We start from the raw sequence: 16,034 nt of genomic DNA, 5'->3' as shown, positions 1-16,034 counted from the left end.
ATTATTTGTCTTGTGTTTGTGGTAGTGTCCATAAGGCACTAAGAGTTTCTCTGGCCTCTAGATAAGAAGCTCACAAAGAAAGAATTGAGAGGCTGAGGTACAGAAAACAACAAGGAGGGCTTTCTAATTGTACGCAGGTGAATCAAAACCAGTAGTACAGTAGAAGTCAGTGGAAAATGCACAGACTGGAGAGAGCAAGTCACTTGTAGTTGAGTTCAAGGAGGTCAGTCAGTGAAGAAAAGATATGTGGGAAAAAAACCTAGAGGCAACTGTCTGAAATGCTTATATGTAAATGAGAAATGAGAGTGATGGGAGAGATCAAGTAAAGGACAGTGGGAAGCAGATGCAAGATAAGTTAGGAGAGAGGTGAGTAATAAATACATTGCAACAATGGCTGAGGAGTCACCACAGCAACGCAAAGAGGAAAATGACATGAACAGACTGAGGGGAAAGAAGGAAGATTTTGGTGGTGATATTTTGTATTTATATGTCAGTAGCACAGGTTGTATCTCCCATGATGTGTAAGGAGAGGAAACCATGGACCTTCAAGATGCTTTTGAGGTGAAAGCATAGAGCTTTGCTAAAAGGTGACGGAGTTCTTTTCTGAAGTTAAAAAAACTGAGACTACAGTTTAATGGATCAAAAATAATAAACAAAGCAAGATCTATTAAATGTTAGACATTATGTGGAATGGGAACAGTGATCTGTATTTCCTATGTTATATTCAAATAGCTGCCAATCAGCTGTTTATTGTGAGGTCCATGATATCTTCTGAAGCACTTCTGGCACTGCAAAGTATGAAGAGCCATCTGAGAGCAAAATAGCACTGTGGGGGTGTTTCTCAGGGCAGGGAGACTAGGTATGATAAGAATTGTAAAACAAAGCTGGTCACAGTATTATAGTAGAAATCATGGTTTGGGGGACATTTCTGGCTGTACAAAACAACATCCATTACCCTTTGGTGCTTCTGGAAATTTACCATGCTTCAGGTGATAAACCTTCACTGTCCTCATCTTGATCAGAACTTCTATTTTCCAAACTGAATGAGAATTACTCACCTGACAAGTCCACAATCCTGCAAGCAAACACTCTGGACACTGTGCCAGGCTATTCTCTGAAGAATTAGGACCACAACATAAATCTTGCAGTGGAAAGGCAAGAGGAGCACCTGCCTGGCACACTCCAGCTGTTGTAGACAATATTCATCTTCTGTGCTTAAAACTTTTTTGTTGATTCTCAGTTTGCAAAACTTTTCTGTTGTATTTTTGTATTTAATTATCATCACCTGCCTGGTAATGGACTGAAGCAGCATGAATGTGGCATGCTGTCCATTTTGAAGATTCAGGTTGGTAAGACTGCTGTAGGAAAGCCATAAATGGGAAATGGTAATTCACAGCAGTAGAAACATTGTACCTCCTGCAATAACAATTACTATTTGTGTTTAAGAATGACTCTGAAGGAAACCATTCACTGTGCAGCCTTGTTAGATGCTTCCCGCAATAGAACTGACAGCAGCAGAAAAGTTTCTTTAGTAGATTTAGTCTGAGATAAGATTTAGCTGGCAATGAATTCGACAGCTGGAAGGCCACTTAGGTTTTTTTGCTATACATTGCTCTACCTTATATCCTTTACAACCCACTTTGGCTCATCCAGAATTCCCAATAATGTCAGTGGAAATACTGCAAGAAAAGGATGCTAGAATCTGACTCCTCAGGCGAGTGCCTCAGTGTGTATCTGCAACTATACCTTAACAGATCTGCTCGAACTAGCTCTAGCCTTGGTAAGCAACACTGGGACAGTGGGGCTCTCTCCAGGCTACCCATGGCTGCTCTCCCAGCAAGAAACTTGCTGTACATGAGAGCAGGCCGCTAGCAGTGAGCTCAGTGCTGCCGTGACTATACCGCTAGCAATTCTCAAGGGTGTCAGCCATAGAGGGGTCTTCACAACATCTTCCAAGTCCTGAGAGCTCCTATGAGCTGTTAACAAACCTAAGCGCAGCAAGTTGCAGAGGATGCTTAACATCTCACAAGATTTGACTTCAGCAGGCTCAGCTCACACATGTCCAGCAACTTGATTCTGACTTTAAAACTCTTATCACATGTTTAATGAGAAATCGCGGCTTGCACAGTGTGAAATCTGCCTTTAAAAATACGTGCCAAATCAGCTCCCCCTGGTAGGCTGGAGCACGCTCAGAGACGCGGGTCTGTGGGCCCTGCAGCAGCTGGAGCACAGGAGAGCCGCAAACAGCTCCTGAAAGTGCCGCTCCTCGGTGGCGTGTTGGTCCTTTTACTTCACAATATGCAGACAGACGTATCTGTGGAAAGCTGCCGTGTTCCCTCGAGTTCACCAGCTTGTGCTTTTCAAGAGGGTGGCTGGTGAAGCTCTCCCTGCCTGTATTTCCCACGCTCACTGAGGCAGAGCTCTTTGGGCTTTCCTGGAGAAAAGTACTAACTGCTAAGTGTATGGTGGCACCTTTTTGTGGATCTTTCCTTTCTTTCTTTCTTTTTAATGCCAGGTGTGATTCTACTGATCAAATGTTCTTCTTTCCCTGTATGCAAACCTGCTGGAAGATGTGGGGGTATTCTGGAATAAATAAGAGGAGAATTTGGCTATGGGTTTCAACCCTATCAGATCCATAAGGTCTGCTTATAAGTTGCAGTAAAAGGAGGGTTCTGCATCTCTGTAAAGATGCAGTGAGAAAAATCAAAAAATTGAGAAGCACTGAGTACCCCTGGTTCATCTCGAGTGTACCCAGGTATTACCCTAGCTGGTGAAGCACACAGCAATCAAGTCTGGAGGGCTTCTCCAAGGAAAGGAGTGCCTGAAATAAATCCCCAGGTTTCTCACCATTTCTGTTTTAAAAGAAGCCCAACTTAGTGCTGGAGACCTCATTTCGTTGTACAGTACAAACTTTTAGTAAGTAGTAGACAATTTCTGTTCCAAAGAGCCTGCATGATAAGGAAGGCCCGGATCTTGCCAATGCTTATGTGTGTGCTTAACTTTGCATCTCTGAATTGACCCCTTGAAGTCAATGAGATTACTCACACGCATAAAGTTATTCGCATGCCTAAATTTTTTGTTAGACGAGAGCGCAGATAAAGATAGGATGTGAGTAAAGGAAGTGTTATTATCCTCATCTTGCAGATGAGGAACTGAAGCACAGCAAAAATGAGATCCTGATCCTCCACTGCGTGTATGTGCGCCTAATCCTTAGGCATACGCGTAATTTCTGTCAGGTTCGCCGTGCCCTCTGGACACGGCGTAAGGTCTGTGTTTCAGTGACTGGCTCTGCCGCCGATTTTCAGTAAGTTACTTAAGTTCTGATCCTGTGGCATTAAATTCAAGCGCTTAAAAAGCGTGGGACACGTTTTGCATGGGATGCGACAACCAGGCTGAGATAAAGGAGGACGGCCTGACCCCTTCCACCCTCGCTCCGAGGCGTTACAGGTGGATGCCTGCGGCGGGCGGCATCCAGCCGCGCCGCTGTGCCTGGGTGCTGCCCGCCGCGCCGGGAGACCTCAGCCTCCCGGCCCCGCCAGCGCCCGCCGGGGCGGCGCGGAGCCCGGCCGCTCTCCCGCGCCCCGAGCCCGGCGCCCCGGTGAAACCCCTCGCCTGGCCAGGTAAAACCCCCCCGCGGGGGCCGCCCCGCCGCCCGCCCGCCGCCGGTCCCAGGCGGCGGCGCCGGCCTGCGCGGGTGCGGAGCGGGCGGCGGTGCGGGGCGGAGGGCGGGCGGGCGGGCGGGAGCGGCGGGGGAGGGACCGGGCGCGGAGCCGCCGCCCGCGGGGCAGCGCCGGCACATGGAGCGGCGCCGCGCCGCGCCGCCACAGCTGCCGCCCGCCCCGGCCCCGGCCCCGGCCCCGGCCCCGGCCCCGGCGTAGCAGGTACCGCGGGGCGGGTGGTCCCGGGCGGGCACCTGCCCCAGCCCCCGGGGGCGGGCGGGGGTTCAGCCCCGAGCGGCTGCGGCGCGGGGGTGAGGAGGGGCGGCGCGGAGCCGGCGCTGCCGGGGAGAAGTTGCCGGGAGCGTAAAGTGGGAGACTGCGGAGCCCAGCAGGCAGGTCCTCCCCTCCCGTCCCGTCCCGTCCCGTCCCGTCCCGTCCCGTCCCGTCCCGTCCCGTCCATCCCTTTCTTCCCCTCATCCCCGTCCCACCCGCTTTTGTTTTTTTTTTTCTTTTTTTAATTTGAAAACATTGAGCCGCAGTTTGGGTGTAATCCAGGCGTTTTGGAGCGCTTCCTTAGAATTTCAGAGATGAGCAGCCATAAGGAGCTGGCCGAGAAGGGATGCTCATTGATTCAAAGGGGAGGGAAGCGGCGGGGCGGTGGAAACGCTCCCCCCACGCCGGAGCGGGCGCGGACCGGTCCCTTCGCCTCCTCGAGTCAGCCACAGCACTTCGGTTCATTCAAAGCCCGAGTGCAAATTGCTTGCGCCTGTAATTTGCAGAGGAGAGGCAGGCAGGGAGGTTGTAAAAGCCATTAGGAACTCGTAAAATTAGCAGCCCTTCCGCGCTTGAGGGGAACGGCGTTAGAGGAGAAGTTGCTGACTTCCGAATAGCGGTGCCACCAGAAGTTTTCCTCCTTGCGATACAGCCTGTCACAGCTGGAGGTTTTTTTTCGCCCTGCTCCGCAAAGTTACCCTCTCTGTGAAGGGACGGTTTCGCTCTGTAGTCGTTATTAAAGAAGATGCGCGTAGTTAAAAACTGGGTGTGTGAAGAAACGACTTCCCGCTGCAGCAGTCGATTCTAAGGAAACTTTTAATTTTGTGCTTCAAGAAACCTGATTACTTCTTGGATTACTTTTCTACCTTGGTCTAGAAGGTATGGTAACACTGCCAGTCGTTGTGCAAAGCATTCTGCTTCCAAAATTGTTAAAAGTTAATAGTACTGTCTCAGAAAAAATTTGTAGCTTATGATTGCAAATTATCTCAAAAAAGTGATGTTTTGTGGAATGCGAGAATTTTTAGACCGGTATGGCCACTGGCTTAAACTATGTAAATTATATTAGAGGAATATGATGTTATTTCTTTTTTCTTTTTCTCTTTTTTCTTTCTTTTTTCTTTTTTTCTTTCTTTTTTTTCCTTGCACTGAGTCTGCTTACACATATAAGTGCAAGCAGTGTTTTCAAAGGACTTTGTGTGGGGATCAGGAGTTAGAATGAGAGCTTCCTGACTATGTGTTTTTCTTTTCAATAGCTAGGTGCTACCAAGGTTACATCCATATGCATTTATTGTCCAGCTGCCCAAAAAGACCCCAAATGAAATAAACCAGGTATCTAATCCTGATTATATTTCATGCATTCACCTTAACAACCCATTTGCTAGAGTTTAATAGTCTAGTTTTAAAATTGGAAGCTGTAATGCATCGTAAGGGCCAAATCCTTTGAAAGACGCACTGTTAGCTTCAGTTGACTGCTCATATCAATTGTAACTCACATGCATACTGGAGTACCATGTAGTACGACTCTCTATTAAACATTATAAATGATCATTGAAATGTAAAGAAAAAGCATATTAATATAGTGCATTTAGAAATAAGTAGTAGAATTCCTTCCAAAGACTTGGAAAGACTTTATCTGAATCAGCTAAGCAGGGGCATGTTCCAAGTGGCTTGCGGCACTGCTCTCTCACCTTGCTAGTGAATCGCATAGTTTAAGGTGTTCAGGGTCTTAGTGAAATAGAAAAATTAAGGATGGGATGGCTTTCTTATATGAAAATGTAGTTGCTTCTGAATTTTCCAAACCAAATTTTTGCCCTTAGGTAACTTTGTTTATTCTTCTTTCTCTTCTCTAATGAGGGAAACTGTAAGTCAAAAAAGTGAGAATGGATTTGTTCATGTTACCACGAAAATGCCCAGTACTCCTCTTCATAGGTTAATATAGCAGTAGCATACAGTAGTTCATGCTGTGTCCCTTTTCCAAAAGGTGTCATCACTCGCATGCAGAAGCTTCTTCCTAATATTGACATGCTCTGCTTTGATTTTAACTCACAAATGTTTGCTTTCAAACTGAATAAAAAATACAGGATATACTGCTTAGACTGCCATATATTTCCTGCCCCCCCCAAGATACCTCAATACTTAGCAAAGCTCTACCAAGTTTAGTTTGATGGCTGTATGCCTTATCGCTTTATCAAACCCTTTGAAACTGCTGCACGTGGACATGAGAAACTAAGTGTAGACCAAGTGAAAGACCAAGAACTCTTAAAATGATAGCTGTCCTTATGATAGCTGTCCTTAGCAGAATTGCGTGGGGGAAGTGTCCAAAATACTGCAGAGCTCTGCACTTTCTGTAGTTCATGTTTCTGTTATCCCAGACTTGCTTCCAACCTTAAAGATTTTCTCACAAATATTAATATTGGTGACTATCCATGTGCTCCTATTCTTTCTTTCCTCTTTTTTTTTTTTTTTTTTTTTTTGAGTAAAGTAGCCTAAACTCAGGACTCGATATACTGCAAATCTAAAATAAAAATAAGGCATAGAAATCATATCCCTAACAACAAAGTAAATTTAAGATAAAAAGCCAAGGAGAAGGCAGGTTTATCCACCGAGTGAGAAGACTGACCAGACTGAAGTTAATAGAGGTTCAATTCTGGACATCCTCAGGAGCCAGGATTTCAAATCTAATGCACTGATACCTGCAAGAGTCCTCTACCTCCTGGGTACAGCTTCCAGGGGAAGCGACAGGAAGGCAGAGGCATAATGTGGAATGGTACTGACTGTCCTAATTCAGTCAGGCAGGACTGGTGGATCCTGGTAATTAAAAAGGGATCACCAGTCTCTCTGGCCCAAAGTAATGATGGCAAGACAGGGCAAAGGACTCTCCTCTCTTTGCCCTTGATGTGCCCCGTAACTGGAGAAGCTTAGATGCTGACCCTGTGTGCATCATTTATCCCAGCTGAGTACTTCTCAGGGTGACTACCTAGCTCCAAGTGAGCAAAGTGAGTTGGTGTATTTTTAGTTAGGTCCCATACTCAGGAGTTGCAGTAGAGAGACAAGCTTGTCATACACCTGTGACTTTCCACCTCGGCTCCCGGCTGCCAGTGCTCACTCTGGTAATGGGCTGGTTGCATGTTTCCTTATACAAGCATGAATGACACCTTTGTCATTTGTGTTACATGCACTGTACAATAAAAAATGCAATAGTCTCCATCTCGGCATTACTGTAGCAGTTTTCCTTTCCCTTGTGGACCTTAATACCAAAAAACCTGGTCTGCTTGCCACTTCCACTGCATAGCAATGCAGAAATGTAAGTGGAGAATCAATCCACAGAGTTCTACAACAATGCAAAACTTGTTTCTCATCATTAAAACTGGATAACTCCAAAACGAAGACAAAAACATTTCCAGACATATTTTATTTGAGCTTAGGTACTTCTTTCACTAACGCCACAGTCTTGCAGAAAACAAGGAAATGAGTCCAGTCTGTATTTCAGCAACAGAAAACAAGGGCATAATGAATCGTATGCTGTTCTGGCAGATCATTTTTGGCAACATTTTCTTAAAAAGTCCAGAGGATATCAAAAGTGATGGATCACAGCCTAATTGTGTGGCTTTTTGTCAGGAAAAAGTTCCACTGAAGACTTGTGGGATTTTTTTTTCTCCTGTTTTATGTGCAAGAAGAGCTGGGTCCATAGTGAATTTTATTGTTTTTCAGTCAAAATTCACATATGTACTTGATTACATTTTGACCAGTCAATACTTTCTACTATTATTAAAAGTAATAGAATTAGACCAAAGAAAACATAGTAAAGTAGTAAAACGTAGTGTAGCAATAATGGGATCTTTGGAAAAAGTTGTCATCCTTATGAGCGTAAGGCGGGATGCGCTGCTGGCACTGCAGTGGGCTCCCCCGGAATTCCCCTCCCAAGCGACAAACCCCACTTTTATAGGAAGTATAAAGTCACACAGAAAGAAAGGTTTGGGAACGATTTTTTCTTCTCAGAATCCTTCCCCCAAAAAAAGAAAGGGAAGGGGAGGAGGCTGGGCTGCTGGACAAACACTGTTGGGTTAAATGCAGTTGCTAGATACCTTCAGAAGGACACCAGGAATACATTATGTCAGTTGAGGAGTGGAAGGTAAGGGTTCTCACAGTTTTTCTGGGACTATGATTCTTTGGGAAGCATTTTAAATGCTTGCAACTCAATGCAAGAGTCAAAAGAGGAAAGACCTATTCCTTACTGGTATTTTTTTCTGTAATCCAAAGATTTTTTTTTCTCCTGCTGGAGAGGAACGGCATTTAGAGTGTGAGCTCCATCTGAGGCAAGATAGGCAGCCTCGGTCTTGTCAGCTTTATGGCAATTTTTAAACAGGAGGCTACTTTAAGTACCTTCCACTCATCCAAAGTAGCTGCAGGAGTTTTATCTCCCTAGTGGCTCTCCAGCAAAACGGACTGACTTCGGCTGGGAAACTCCCTGCTCCAAGGTCAACTGTGGTTTGTTGTCTCTACATCTGTAATCTATACATAAACATAACCACAACTTGGAGTCAACAAGAATTTTGTTTGCTCCCTAAATTTAAACAGAGTTGTGTTAGCCCCCAAGAGTACGTTGTGATGCATCTTTATTAAAAGCCCAGCAACAACTGCCTCACCCTTCTCCTTTAAGACACACCTTCCTCCATGCTTTAAGCTGGTGAACAAGAAGAGATTGCAAATTTTTTTGTACTGAGCAAGTCACTACCAACACGGTGTGGTGACTGCAAAGGTAGGTCCAAGTCCTGAAAAGATATATGCATGTTCTTAGCTTTATTTATGCCATTGCAAAATCATGGGGATAGGATGGTGCAGGTTTGGGACCTGCATGGCACGCTTGTGCTTCTTGTATAAATGCCTCGAAAGACAATTCAGACTGCAGTTTTTGAAGAGCAGTCACACTGAAATTGTTATATTTTTTTAAGCAATGGGAACTGTCCACTTCTTTAGCTTATTTTGAAGTGTATTTTATGTGAAAGATTTACATTTCTTCTTCTGATGCCAGTTGGTCTAGCTTTCTCAGTAAAAGAGAAACTTGCTCTGTAAGATAGATCTGATTCCCCGCTGCATTGCTTCATTTTTTCCGCTCGTGTCAACTCACTGAGAACAGTGGAGCAATTGCAACATGAAGCTGGAATTGTCCGTAGTGGATTGGGTCCAAAATATTTGTAAAAGCGGAGTGAGTTAACTGAAACATGTAGTATGGAGAAACTTGCTAATTCATTTCAATTATAGTAATTTTAGGAGTTATTTTTAGGTTTATTTAGGGGGAAAAAAAATCACACAGATCTCTAATATGCTTATTCAGGCTGATAATGTCCTTTAATAATCCGTAACAGCTTGAACAGTTTGAAGGGAAATTAGGATGCAATTCTGTGATCATGAAGCAGAGTTATTGAAACCTCCGATAATTTGGACAAATCGACTACTGATATATAGTTGGGGATACTTGGCAATAACAATTCTAGACATAAAGGGATCCTTTTATGTTTTCTCTGTTGCATATTTAGATATGCTCTGCGAAGGACATCCTATGCTTTTTGAATCATATATGTATATATGGATACAAGAAGTACGGTTTTGCATCTGCTGCTTGCCTTCTCTCGAGTGAGAGTCCTGGAAGAATATCCAAGAGCTCAATTAGGCCACTTGAGAATGTGCTATGTTCTTAGATTGAGTGCCTTAATTTACACACCTCACCTTTTTTCAGTCAGTTTATTTATATGATGGAAATGTGTGCATTTTCTTTGTCATGGTGAATTTATTCCACTTTTCTGCTTGATTTTTAGTGAATAAAGGTGACAGAGTTTAATGAGTTAATAAAATGTGGCCTTAATTAGGAAAATTACCTTCATATTTTTCTCGTATTGTGGAAACAATTTATAATGACTCTGGCTGCAATTCAAAAACTTGAAAGAAGAACCTTTTTCATATTTGCAATGATATCAAGTTCAGTAATTTGCACACAAAGTCAATGAAAGAACATATTTTTTTTTATTATCCCCTTTAACAATGAATTGTTACATGAATATAGCTCAAACACAGCAGAATGCTAAGAAGAGTGCATATGGAAAACACATACGTGCATACAAGATGCACTTTTTATCATTTGTCAGTGCTTTGAAAAAGAATTCCCAAAGAACTGAGAATTATATAGGATCTTTGAGACAACTTTTTTTATGCCCTCACAATTGTTCACTAACACGGAAATTAATTTTACATGTGCCAGACATATAAATGTTCCACATCTGTACTGTTAACTGAGTTCTTTTCTTAATCTTGTGTGTTGAATTACAGTGCTTCCTTCATTTTGCAGACAGGAGCTCTCCATTGAAATTTGACTGTATGCTCATAATTGTATTGTCAATTCATGTAGTTAACCAGAATTTACACTAGGCAGGAATAGAGAAATGACTGAATAAACTAAACATCTCCCTAGACTTTGTAGAAAACGCTGAATATGGAATTAGTGTAGAGGGAGAGAAATTGATCCACTTAGTCTTAACCTTTTTTTCTGTTTTAATGCAGCCCTTTAAAAGACCTGGAGGGTTTTTTTTTAAAAACAGAAATGGAAGGACACTGAAGTGCTTATTATGACCCTCAGTTTTCAGTTTTCAGAAAGGACCACCCCTCATCTTTGTAGTTATTATTTACGTTGAGCTGTGTGATGAGGCAGAAATTATAAATAGAATTAAAATGGTTCTAAAGTAGAGTAATTCACAGAGATTGTGAAGTCTAGCATATTAAATTACAATAATAAAGCTAATTATCAGCTGCTTGCCGAGATATTGGATGCTTTTAATTAAAACTAGTTTGTAGGATTCTAGCAATTTTCTTCAAGTATTTCCACTGGTTGTGCAATACATACTACCTTTTACCCACGTTTAACAGCCTTCCTGTTGTGTGTTCAGTCGTATGTAGCACATTTGTATGTGAAGTTAAAAGTCTATTAGAAAAAAAAAAAGATTAGGTCTTTTCTTTAAAAGAATACTAAATGTTAAATACTTTTACAGGGGTGTCTTTATTCATCTCCTCTCTTGGTTGTTGGTTCAAACTCATCGACTTCAGTGGATGCAAGAGGCTTGGTTCTGCTAGGTCAAGACCCTCTGGTGCAGTTAGAAATGCAGCTGTATTATCATTCTGCAGGTAGATGCAACTCCCAACTTAAAAACAAAAAGACTGATGACACATATTTGATGATACATATGACTCCTAACCTGTTGTTAATGTGCAAATTCTCCTGTCAGGTATGTTAAGGGCTATAGGTGTTCAACTGTACTGTGTTTTTCAGGCTGCAGCCTGGTTTTGCTTTATTAATTTATTTATTAAACTTCTCTTTATATGTCGTGGGTGGTTGAATCTAGGACCCATTTTAGGAGCTTTGCTTCAATTTAGGTTGTAAAGTGGGTTGGGGTTTTATGTTTTTGGTTGTTGGTTTGAATTTTTAGTTTGCTAAAGCTGCAGCCTGTGTGATGAGGAGCCAATGAGACATGTCAAAGACCACAAAGACGAGAGGTGCTCACACACGAGCACCCCGTTAGGGCCAGATGCTCCAATGACCTGTGCGAGTGGTCCCTTTTCCTGCCGCGGGGCTGCTTGCACAAGCTGGGGTTGCGAAATCGGCCCTTTCCCCGCGGTGGCTGTGGAAGCAAGGCTGGGCTTTGCCTCTTTGCTTGTTTGTTTAATTGCAGTTAACCCAGAGCTGCCACCGCTGAGGAAGGCGCATTCCCCTCTCTTTTTATATTTGCAAAAGCACCTGCAGAACACCAGGTCCCTTGTAGAAGATTTCTTCTCCCCCCACTCCAGACTTTGTGAGCGCTCATCTTTTCTGCTCTGAGGCTTCGTGGAAAAATGTACCTGCCCCCGCAGGGTGCACTCAAGACAGAAGTGTTCCTTCAGGGACCTTTCTGTCTGCTCAGCAAGGCTACACCTACAAATAGTCAGGAAACATGCAGCTGGATGTGGTGTACGTTTGTGGACTCCTTGAAGCACCAGAAGTAGAGCTATCTGTAGATGTAAGGACAGGTCTGAGTTTAGGTGTGAAGCACGTGTTGTCCCAGAGAAGTCAGTACATACATAGCTTGGGAAACAAAGAAGAAAGCAAAATAACTAGTCTTTGGCATTGGATTAGGTCATTGCATTGAATTATATCAATGCCCCAATCTTGCGATCTTTTAATATCCTAAGAAAGCAGGGCTTGTAGAAGGACTGACATGCGTGCATGTTTGTTTGAATTGATAAAACACTGTATAAATGCTAAGCATCCATTTTCTTGACAAGGAGGTTTACTTTTGAATTTGCATTGTAAAACAGGAGATGACATAATAAACCAAGACTTGCAAATAATTAATTTGCAGTATTCTGAAAGATTAGAAAATCTTGACCTTGCAATGACTGCTTCCTATTTACACCCAGAATCCTAAAAGGTCCCAAATCCACTTCTGGTTGTAACTGACACCAGGTATAAATGGAGCAGTACCTCAGTGATTCACGGGGCGTATTTTGATATATTCTTAAGACATAGCACAAGTTATATTGTAGAGAGAGTTGCAAGGAGGGAAATTGGTCACATGTAAATTTTCTTTGGGCTCAGAATCGTAGCCTGAACAAATGCTGACTAATTTAAATCCAAAATTTTTGTGTGAGCATGGTCGGTTAGGTGCTTCCTTATTTAAAACAAAATCAACATAGCCTTTCAGGGTTTTCGTGTGTTGATTATTAATTAGCTTAAGATTGCAACATTTTATTCTTTTTCCATAGCATTATGGTAGCTTTATCTGTGAATCTCGTATTTGGAGTATGAAGAAGAAAACATACAGGTTGGAGTTCTGTATCTGAAAAGACTTGAAGAAATAATTTTATCTTTTTTGAAGGGACCTTTGTAGCTCTTTCAATAAGGGGCCAATCTTTGAAGCTATTTGGATTCCCAAACAGAAGAAACAGCTATATCACCTAGGTGCTGATCCCTTTCCTGCTATAAATGAGAGCTGCACACGTTCAGCCTTTGAGAGCAAGATTGCTTTGGTCAGCTGCCCACCCAGCTTTTGATTTCTAACTTCAGGCTCCTAAATTAGCTGCTAACCTAAATAGATGCGACTGCATTGAAGACGGTGAAGTCATACATACTTCTTATGCTAGTGATAAATTTGATTCTGTAGATACAACTTACAATGAAAAATTGCAAAACAATTCTTTTTCTTGCCAAACAGACAGTTATTTAGGGTTTCATGTTATAAACATTTCTAAAATAGTGTTCTTTTATCTAAATCTTTGTAAAGATCTATTAATTTTCACATTGATATCAAGGAGATACTTTGGTGCAAATCCTTATATCCATACATAGGGCGCTCTTTCTTTCCCGGAAGTCAGAGACAATGTTTCTGGTGATTCTAGAGCAGAGGAGGAAAGGGAGGAAAAACAGGGCATAGTTTCCTATTCATAGATTTACCATACAAAAGGCAAAGAGGTAAATTCTACTCTTAGCACTTAAAATTTAGCCCAAGACATGTTATGCCCAAGTCCAGTGTGAAAAACCTTTCAACAGTCACAGAGCCAAAGCCAACGCTCTGCTGTCATTGCAGAATTGTGTGTGTGTGTGTGTGTCCGTGTCCTGTCATGTATTCTTTGCTGATACAGAGCCTAAACTGAAGTTAGCTGGGATTTCATTAGTATTTACCAGATACCATGGGATACTATAGTGTTAGAGTACAATTTTCCCCTGGGAGGGATTCAAAACACCCTTTAGGATTTTTTAAAGTTCTTTTTTTTTTTTTTTTGCTTTTTATCAATTTGCTTAGTGCTTGTGGATCTTAATCTGCATTTAGGAACCATGCTTAATTGTTCTAAGTAATCACTAGGGGGAAAAAAATATTTCCCTCATCACTTTTCCACCAGCTCTATTTTCTCTCCTTGTTTCATCCTCAGGAAATGGATCAGCTTTGCTGAACGTCCTAAAATCACCTAATTCAAGGATAAACCCTGAAGTCATGTCTTTGAGAACTGAGGGCATCTGTTTCAGGACAGGCAGTCACCCAGCCTCACAGAAAGCAAGCCTAGGAGTATTCCACTAAAAAAAAAAAAATAAAGCAAACTGTACTTCAGTTTACCTCCATTGAAAAAAAACAACCAACAAAACCCAACAACAATCTGTACTCTAGTTTACCTCTCCATTTAAGAATTGGGAAGTGTTTTCAAACTGAATTCTGCCTGATGGCAGCAAGAGGCAGGAAGGAGTACAGCTGAGAAGTGTGCTGCTTAAGTTGCAGAAATGCTGAATGCAGGGCTTGTCATGCCAAAGGCAGGTAAATTCAGGAATATGAGAATAGAAGACATTTTCTCCTTTGTCACCTTCTCCCCTTGTTACTCCCAGTCCTGCTGAAGCCCTAGCAATAGGGAGAAGTCAGGTGCAGTCAGAATAAAGTGTCTTTCATGAGTGTGGCTCCCTTCTGGTGGGTATTTTCTTGGGACGTTTTCTTTGGTTGGGTGGGGTTCACTGTACTCTGTGGAAAAATGTATAGTAATCAACTGATTAATAGTAGCCAGGTGACCGTAGAAGGCACTAATAGATGCACGGGCGTTTCTTTTTTTCTTCCTTTGTGTTCAGTCATGTTTGCAGGAGAAATAAGGGACTATACCAAGCACTGGTACCATACCACCTGCCATAAATACACAACATTTCCAGTAACTGAGCAGGCTACCATTGTAGGGTTTTCCCTCCTGCAAGAGAAGCTGCATTTCCCACTGCCTACTTCATTAAAAATGCACCTATTGAGAGCTCTTCAGTCCCATAGGAACTGATGCAAATTGGTGAGCGGTAGGTGGCTTTTTGCATTTTGCATGGCTGTAGTCATTTCTGAGAATTATATATAGACGTTAAACAAATTGCTTGTCTGGAATTAAAGTTTAAGAGCAGAATAAAGCAAGACAGGGCATTATTGGTTATTAAACAGTGCTATGGTACATGTGCAACAGGCAGAATGCTCTACAAGAGTACCAAACTGTTTTTGCAAACTGCATAGACCAAAATCTGTTCCCCAACCTATCTGTCTGCAGTCTTGCAGTCTACACACTCTCTTTTTGCAAGTCTAGTGTGGACCTGGTGAGGGAAGCCAGCTTTTGCAAGGCGAGGGGCAGCAGTATATTGGTTCTCAGATGTACTGATGACATTCAGAAGCAACTGAGGAGACCATAAAGCTTATGAAATGAATAAATATGACCACAGCTATTACGCTTTCCCACTGCAGCTTGTTGGGTAGCAGGTTGAAGATTTTTCTGGGAAAAAAAAAGTTATGGAAGTTGGGCTAAAAAGGTTCGGATAAGGTTTGAACCCTTTCTGTAGGAACTCAAGCCACATCCTCCTCTGCTTCCAACTCTCAAGAAAATGCATCTTCTTTAATTCCAGGAAACAGGGTTGATGGGGCAGGAATCTCAGTTATAAGAAACAGCAAAGAGCCAGCTCCTCTGCTTGGTAGGATGTGAAGCCAGCCACACCAGCTAAAGACGTGACCTAGCATACCACAGCTGAACAAAGAGCTTGTAGGCTTTTTGCCCTCTCCCCACCTGAGGCTACCTCAGCTGCCCACGCCATACTTCAAGGTGGGGACCGGGCTGTGCTGGGACTACCTGCTCCAGCAGCACATCTGTTATCCAAGGGGCCACCAGCTGTCTGCAGCCGGTGCTCGAGCCCTGGGACCTGCAGGGTCCCCTTCTGACAGAAAACCTGAATTTTGTTTCTACCCCACTAACCCTCCACACGCTTCTCCCTGGTGCTTGTGGTCACTGGTCGCTGGCTCCTCGGAAGATGGTGTGTCGCAAGCGGAGGGCAGGAGCTTCCCGGTATCGCTCAGCACGCCGTGGAGCCAGCCATCTGTCAGCAAAACAGGAAGGCACGGGTTCCCTTTCTCTCCTGGGCTCGTTTCACTATTTTCGGGAGCTGTACTTCTCCCACGCGCAGCACCGGGCCGGTGCGGTCTGAAGGAAGGGCTCCTGGGCGAACAAGGGGCCAAAGCCTGAAGCTGCTGCTCTGCCCATCTGCCACGGCTGGAGGTGTATTCATTATTAATGGAGGTAGTGGCG

General features: G+C 43.2%; 1 protein-coding gene across 17 annotated transcripts in view; it reads left to right on the top strand.

Annotated features, from left to right (window-relative positions):
* Positions 1-3,822: 3,822 nt before the first annotated feature.
* The window catches only part of IKZF1 (IKAROS family zinc finger 1), a 69,610-nt gene continuing 57,398 nt past the window's right edge, over positions 3,823-16,034 (top strand). For 9 of the 17 annotated variants that reach the window (XM_082308536.1, XM_082308535.1, XM_082308534.1 and 6 more), the window contains exons 1-2: positions 4,323-4,811; positions 10,973-11,105. In XM_082308536.1, the coding sequence (XP_082164662.1) occupies positions 11,081-11,105 (25 nt within the window). In that variant the 5' untranslated portion in view covers positions 4,323-4,811; positions 10,973-11,080. The other 8 variants (XM_082308539.1, XM_082308542.1, XM_082308541.1 and 5 more) reach the window with 8 other exon arrangements.

This window comes from Platalea leucorodia (genome assembly GCF_965183815.1).
Source record: "Platalea leucorodia genome assembly, chromosome: 1".
Classification (NCBI taxonomy): domain Eukaryota; kingdom Metazoa; phylum Chordata; class Aves; order Pelecaniformes; family Threskiornithidae; genus Platalea; species Platalea leucorodia.
The sequence above is the reverse complement of the archived record's forward strand: the minus strand, read 5'-3'. Positions and strand labels throughout refer to the sequence as shown.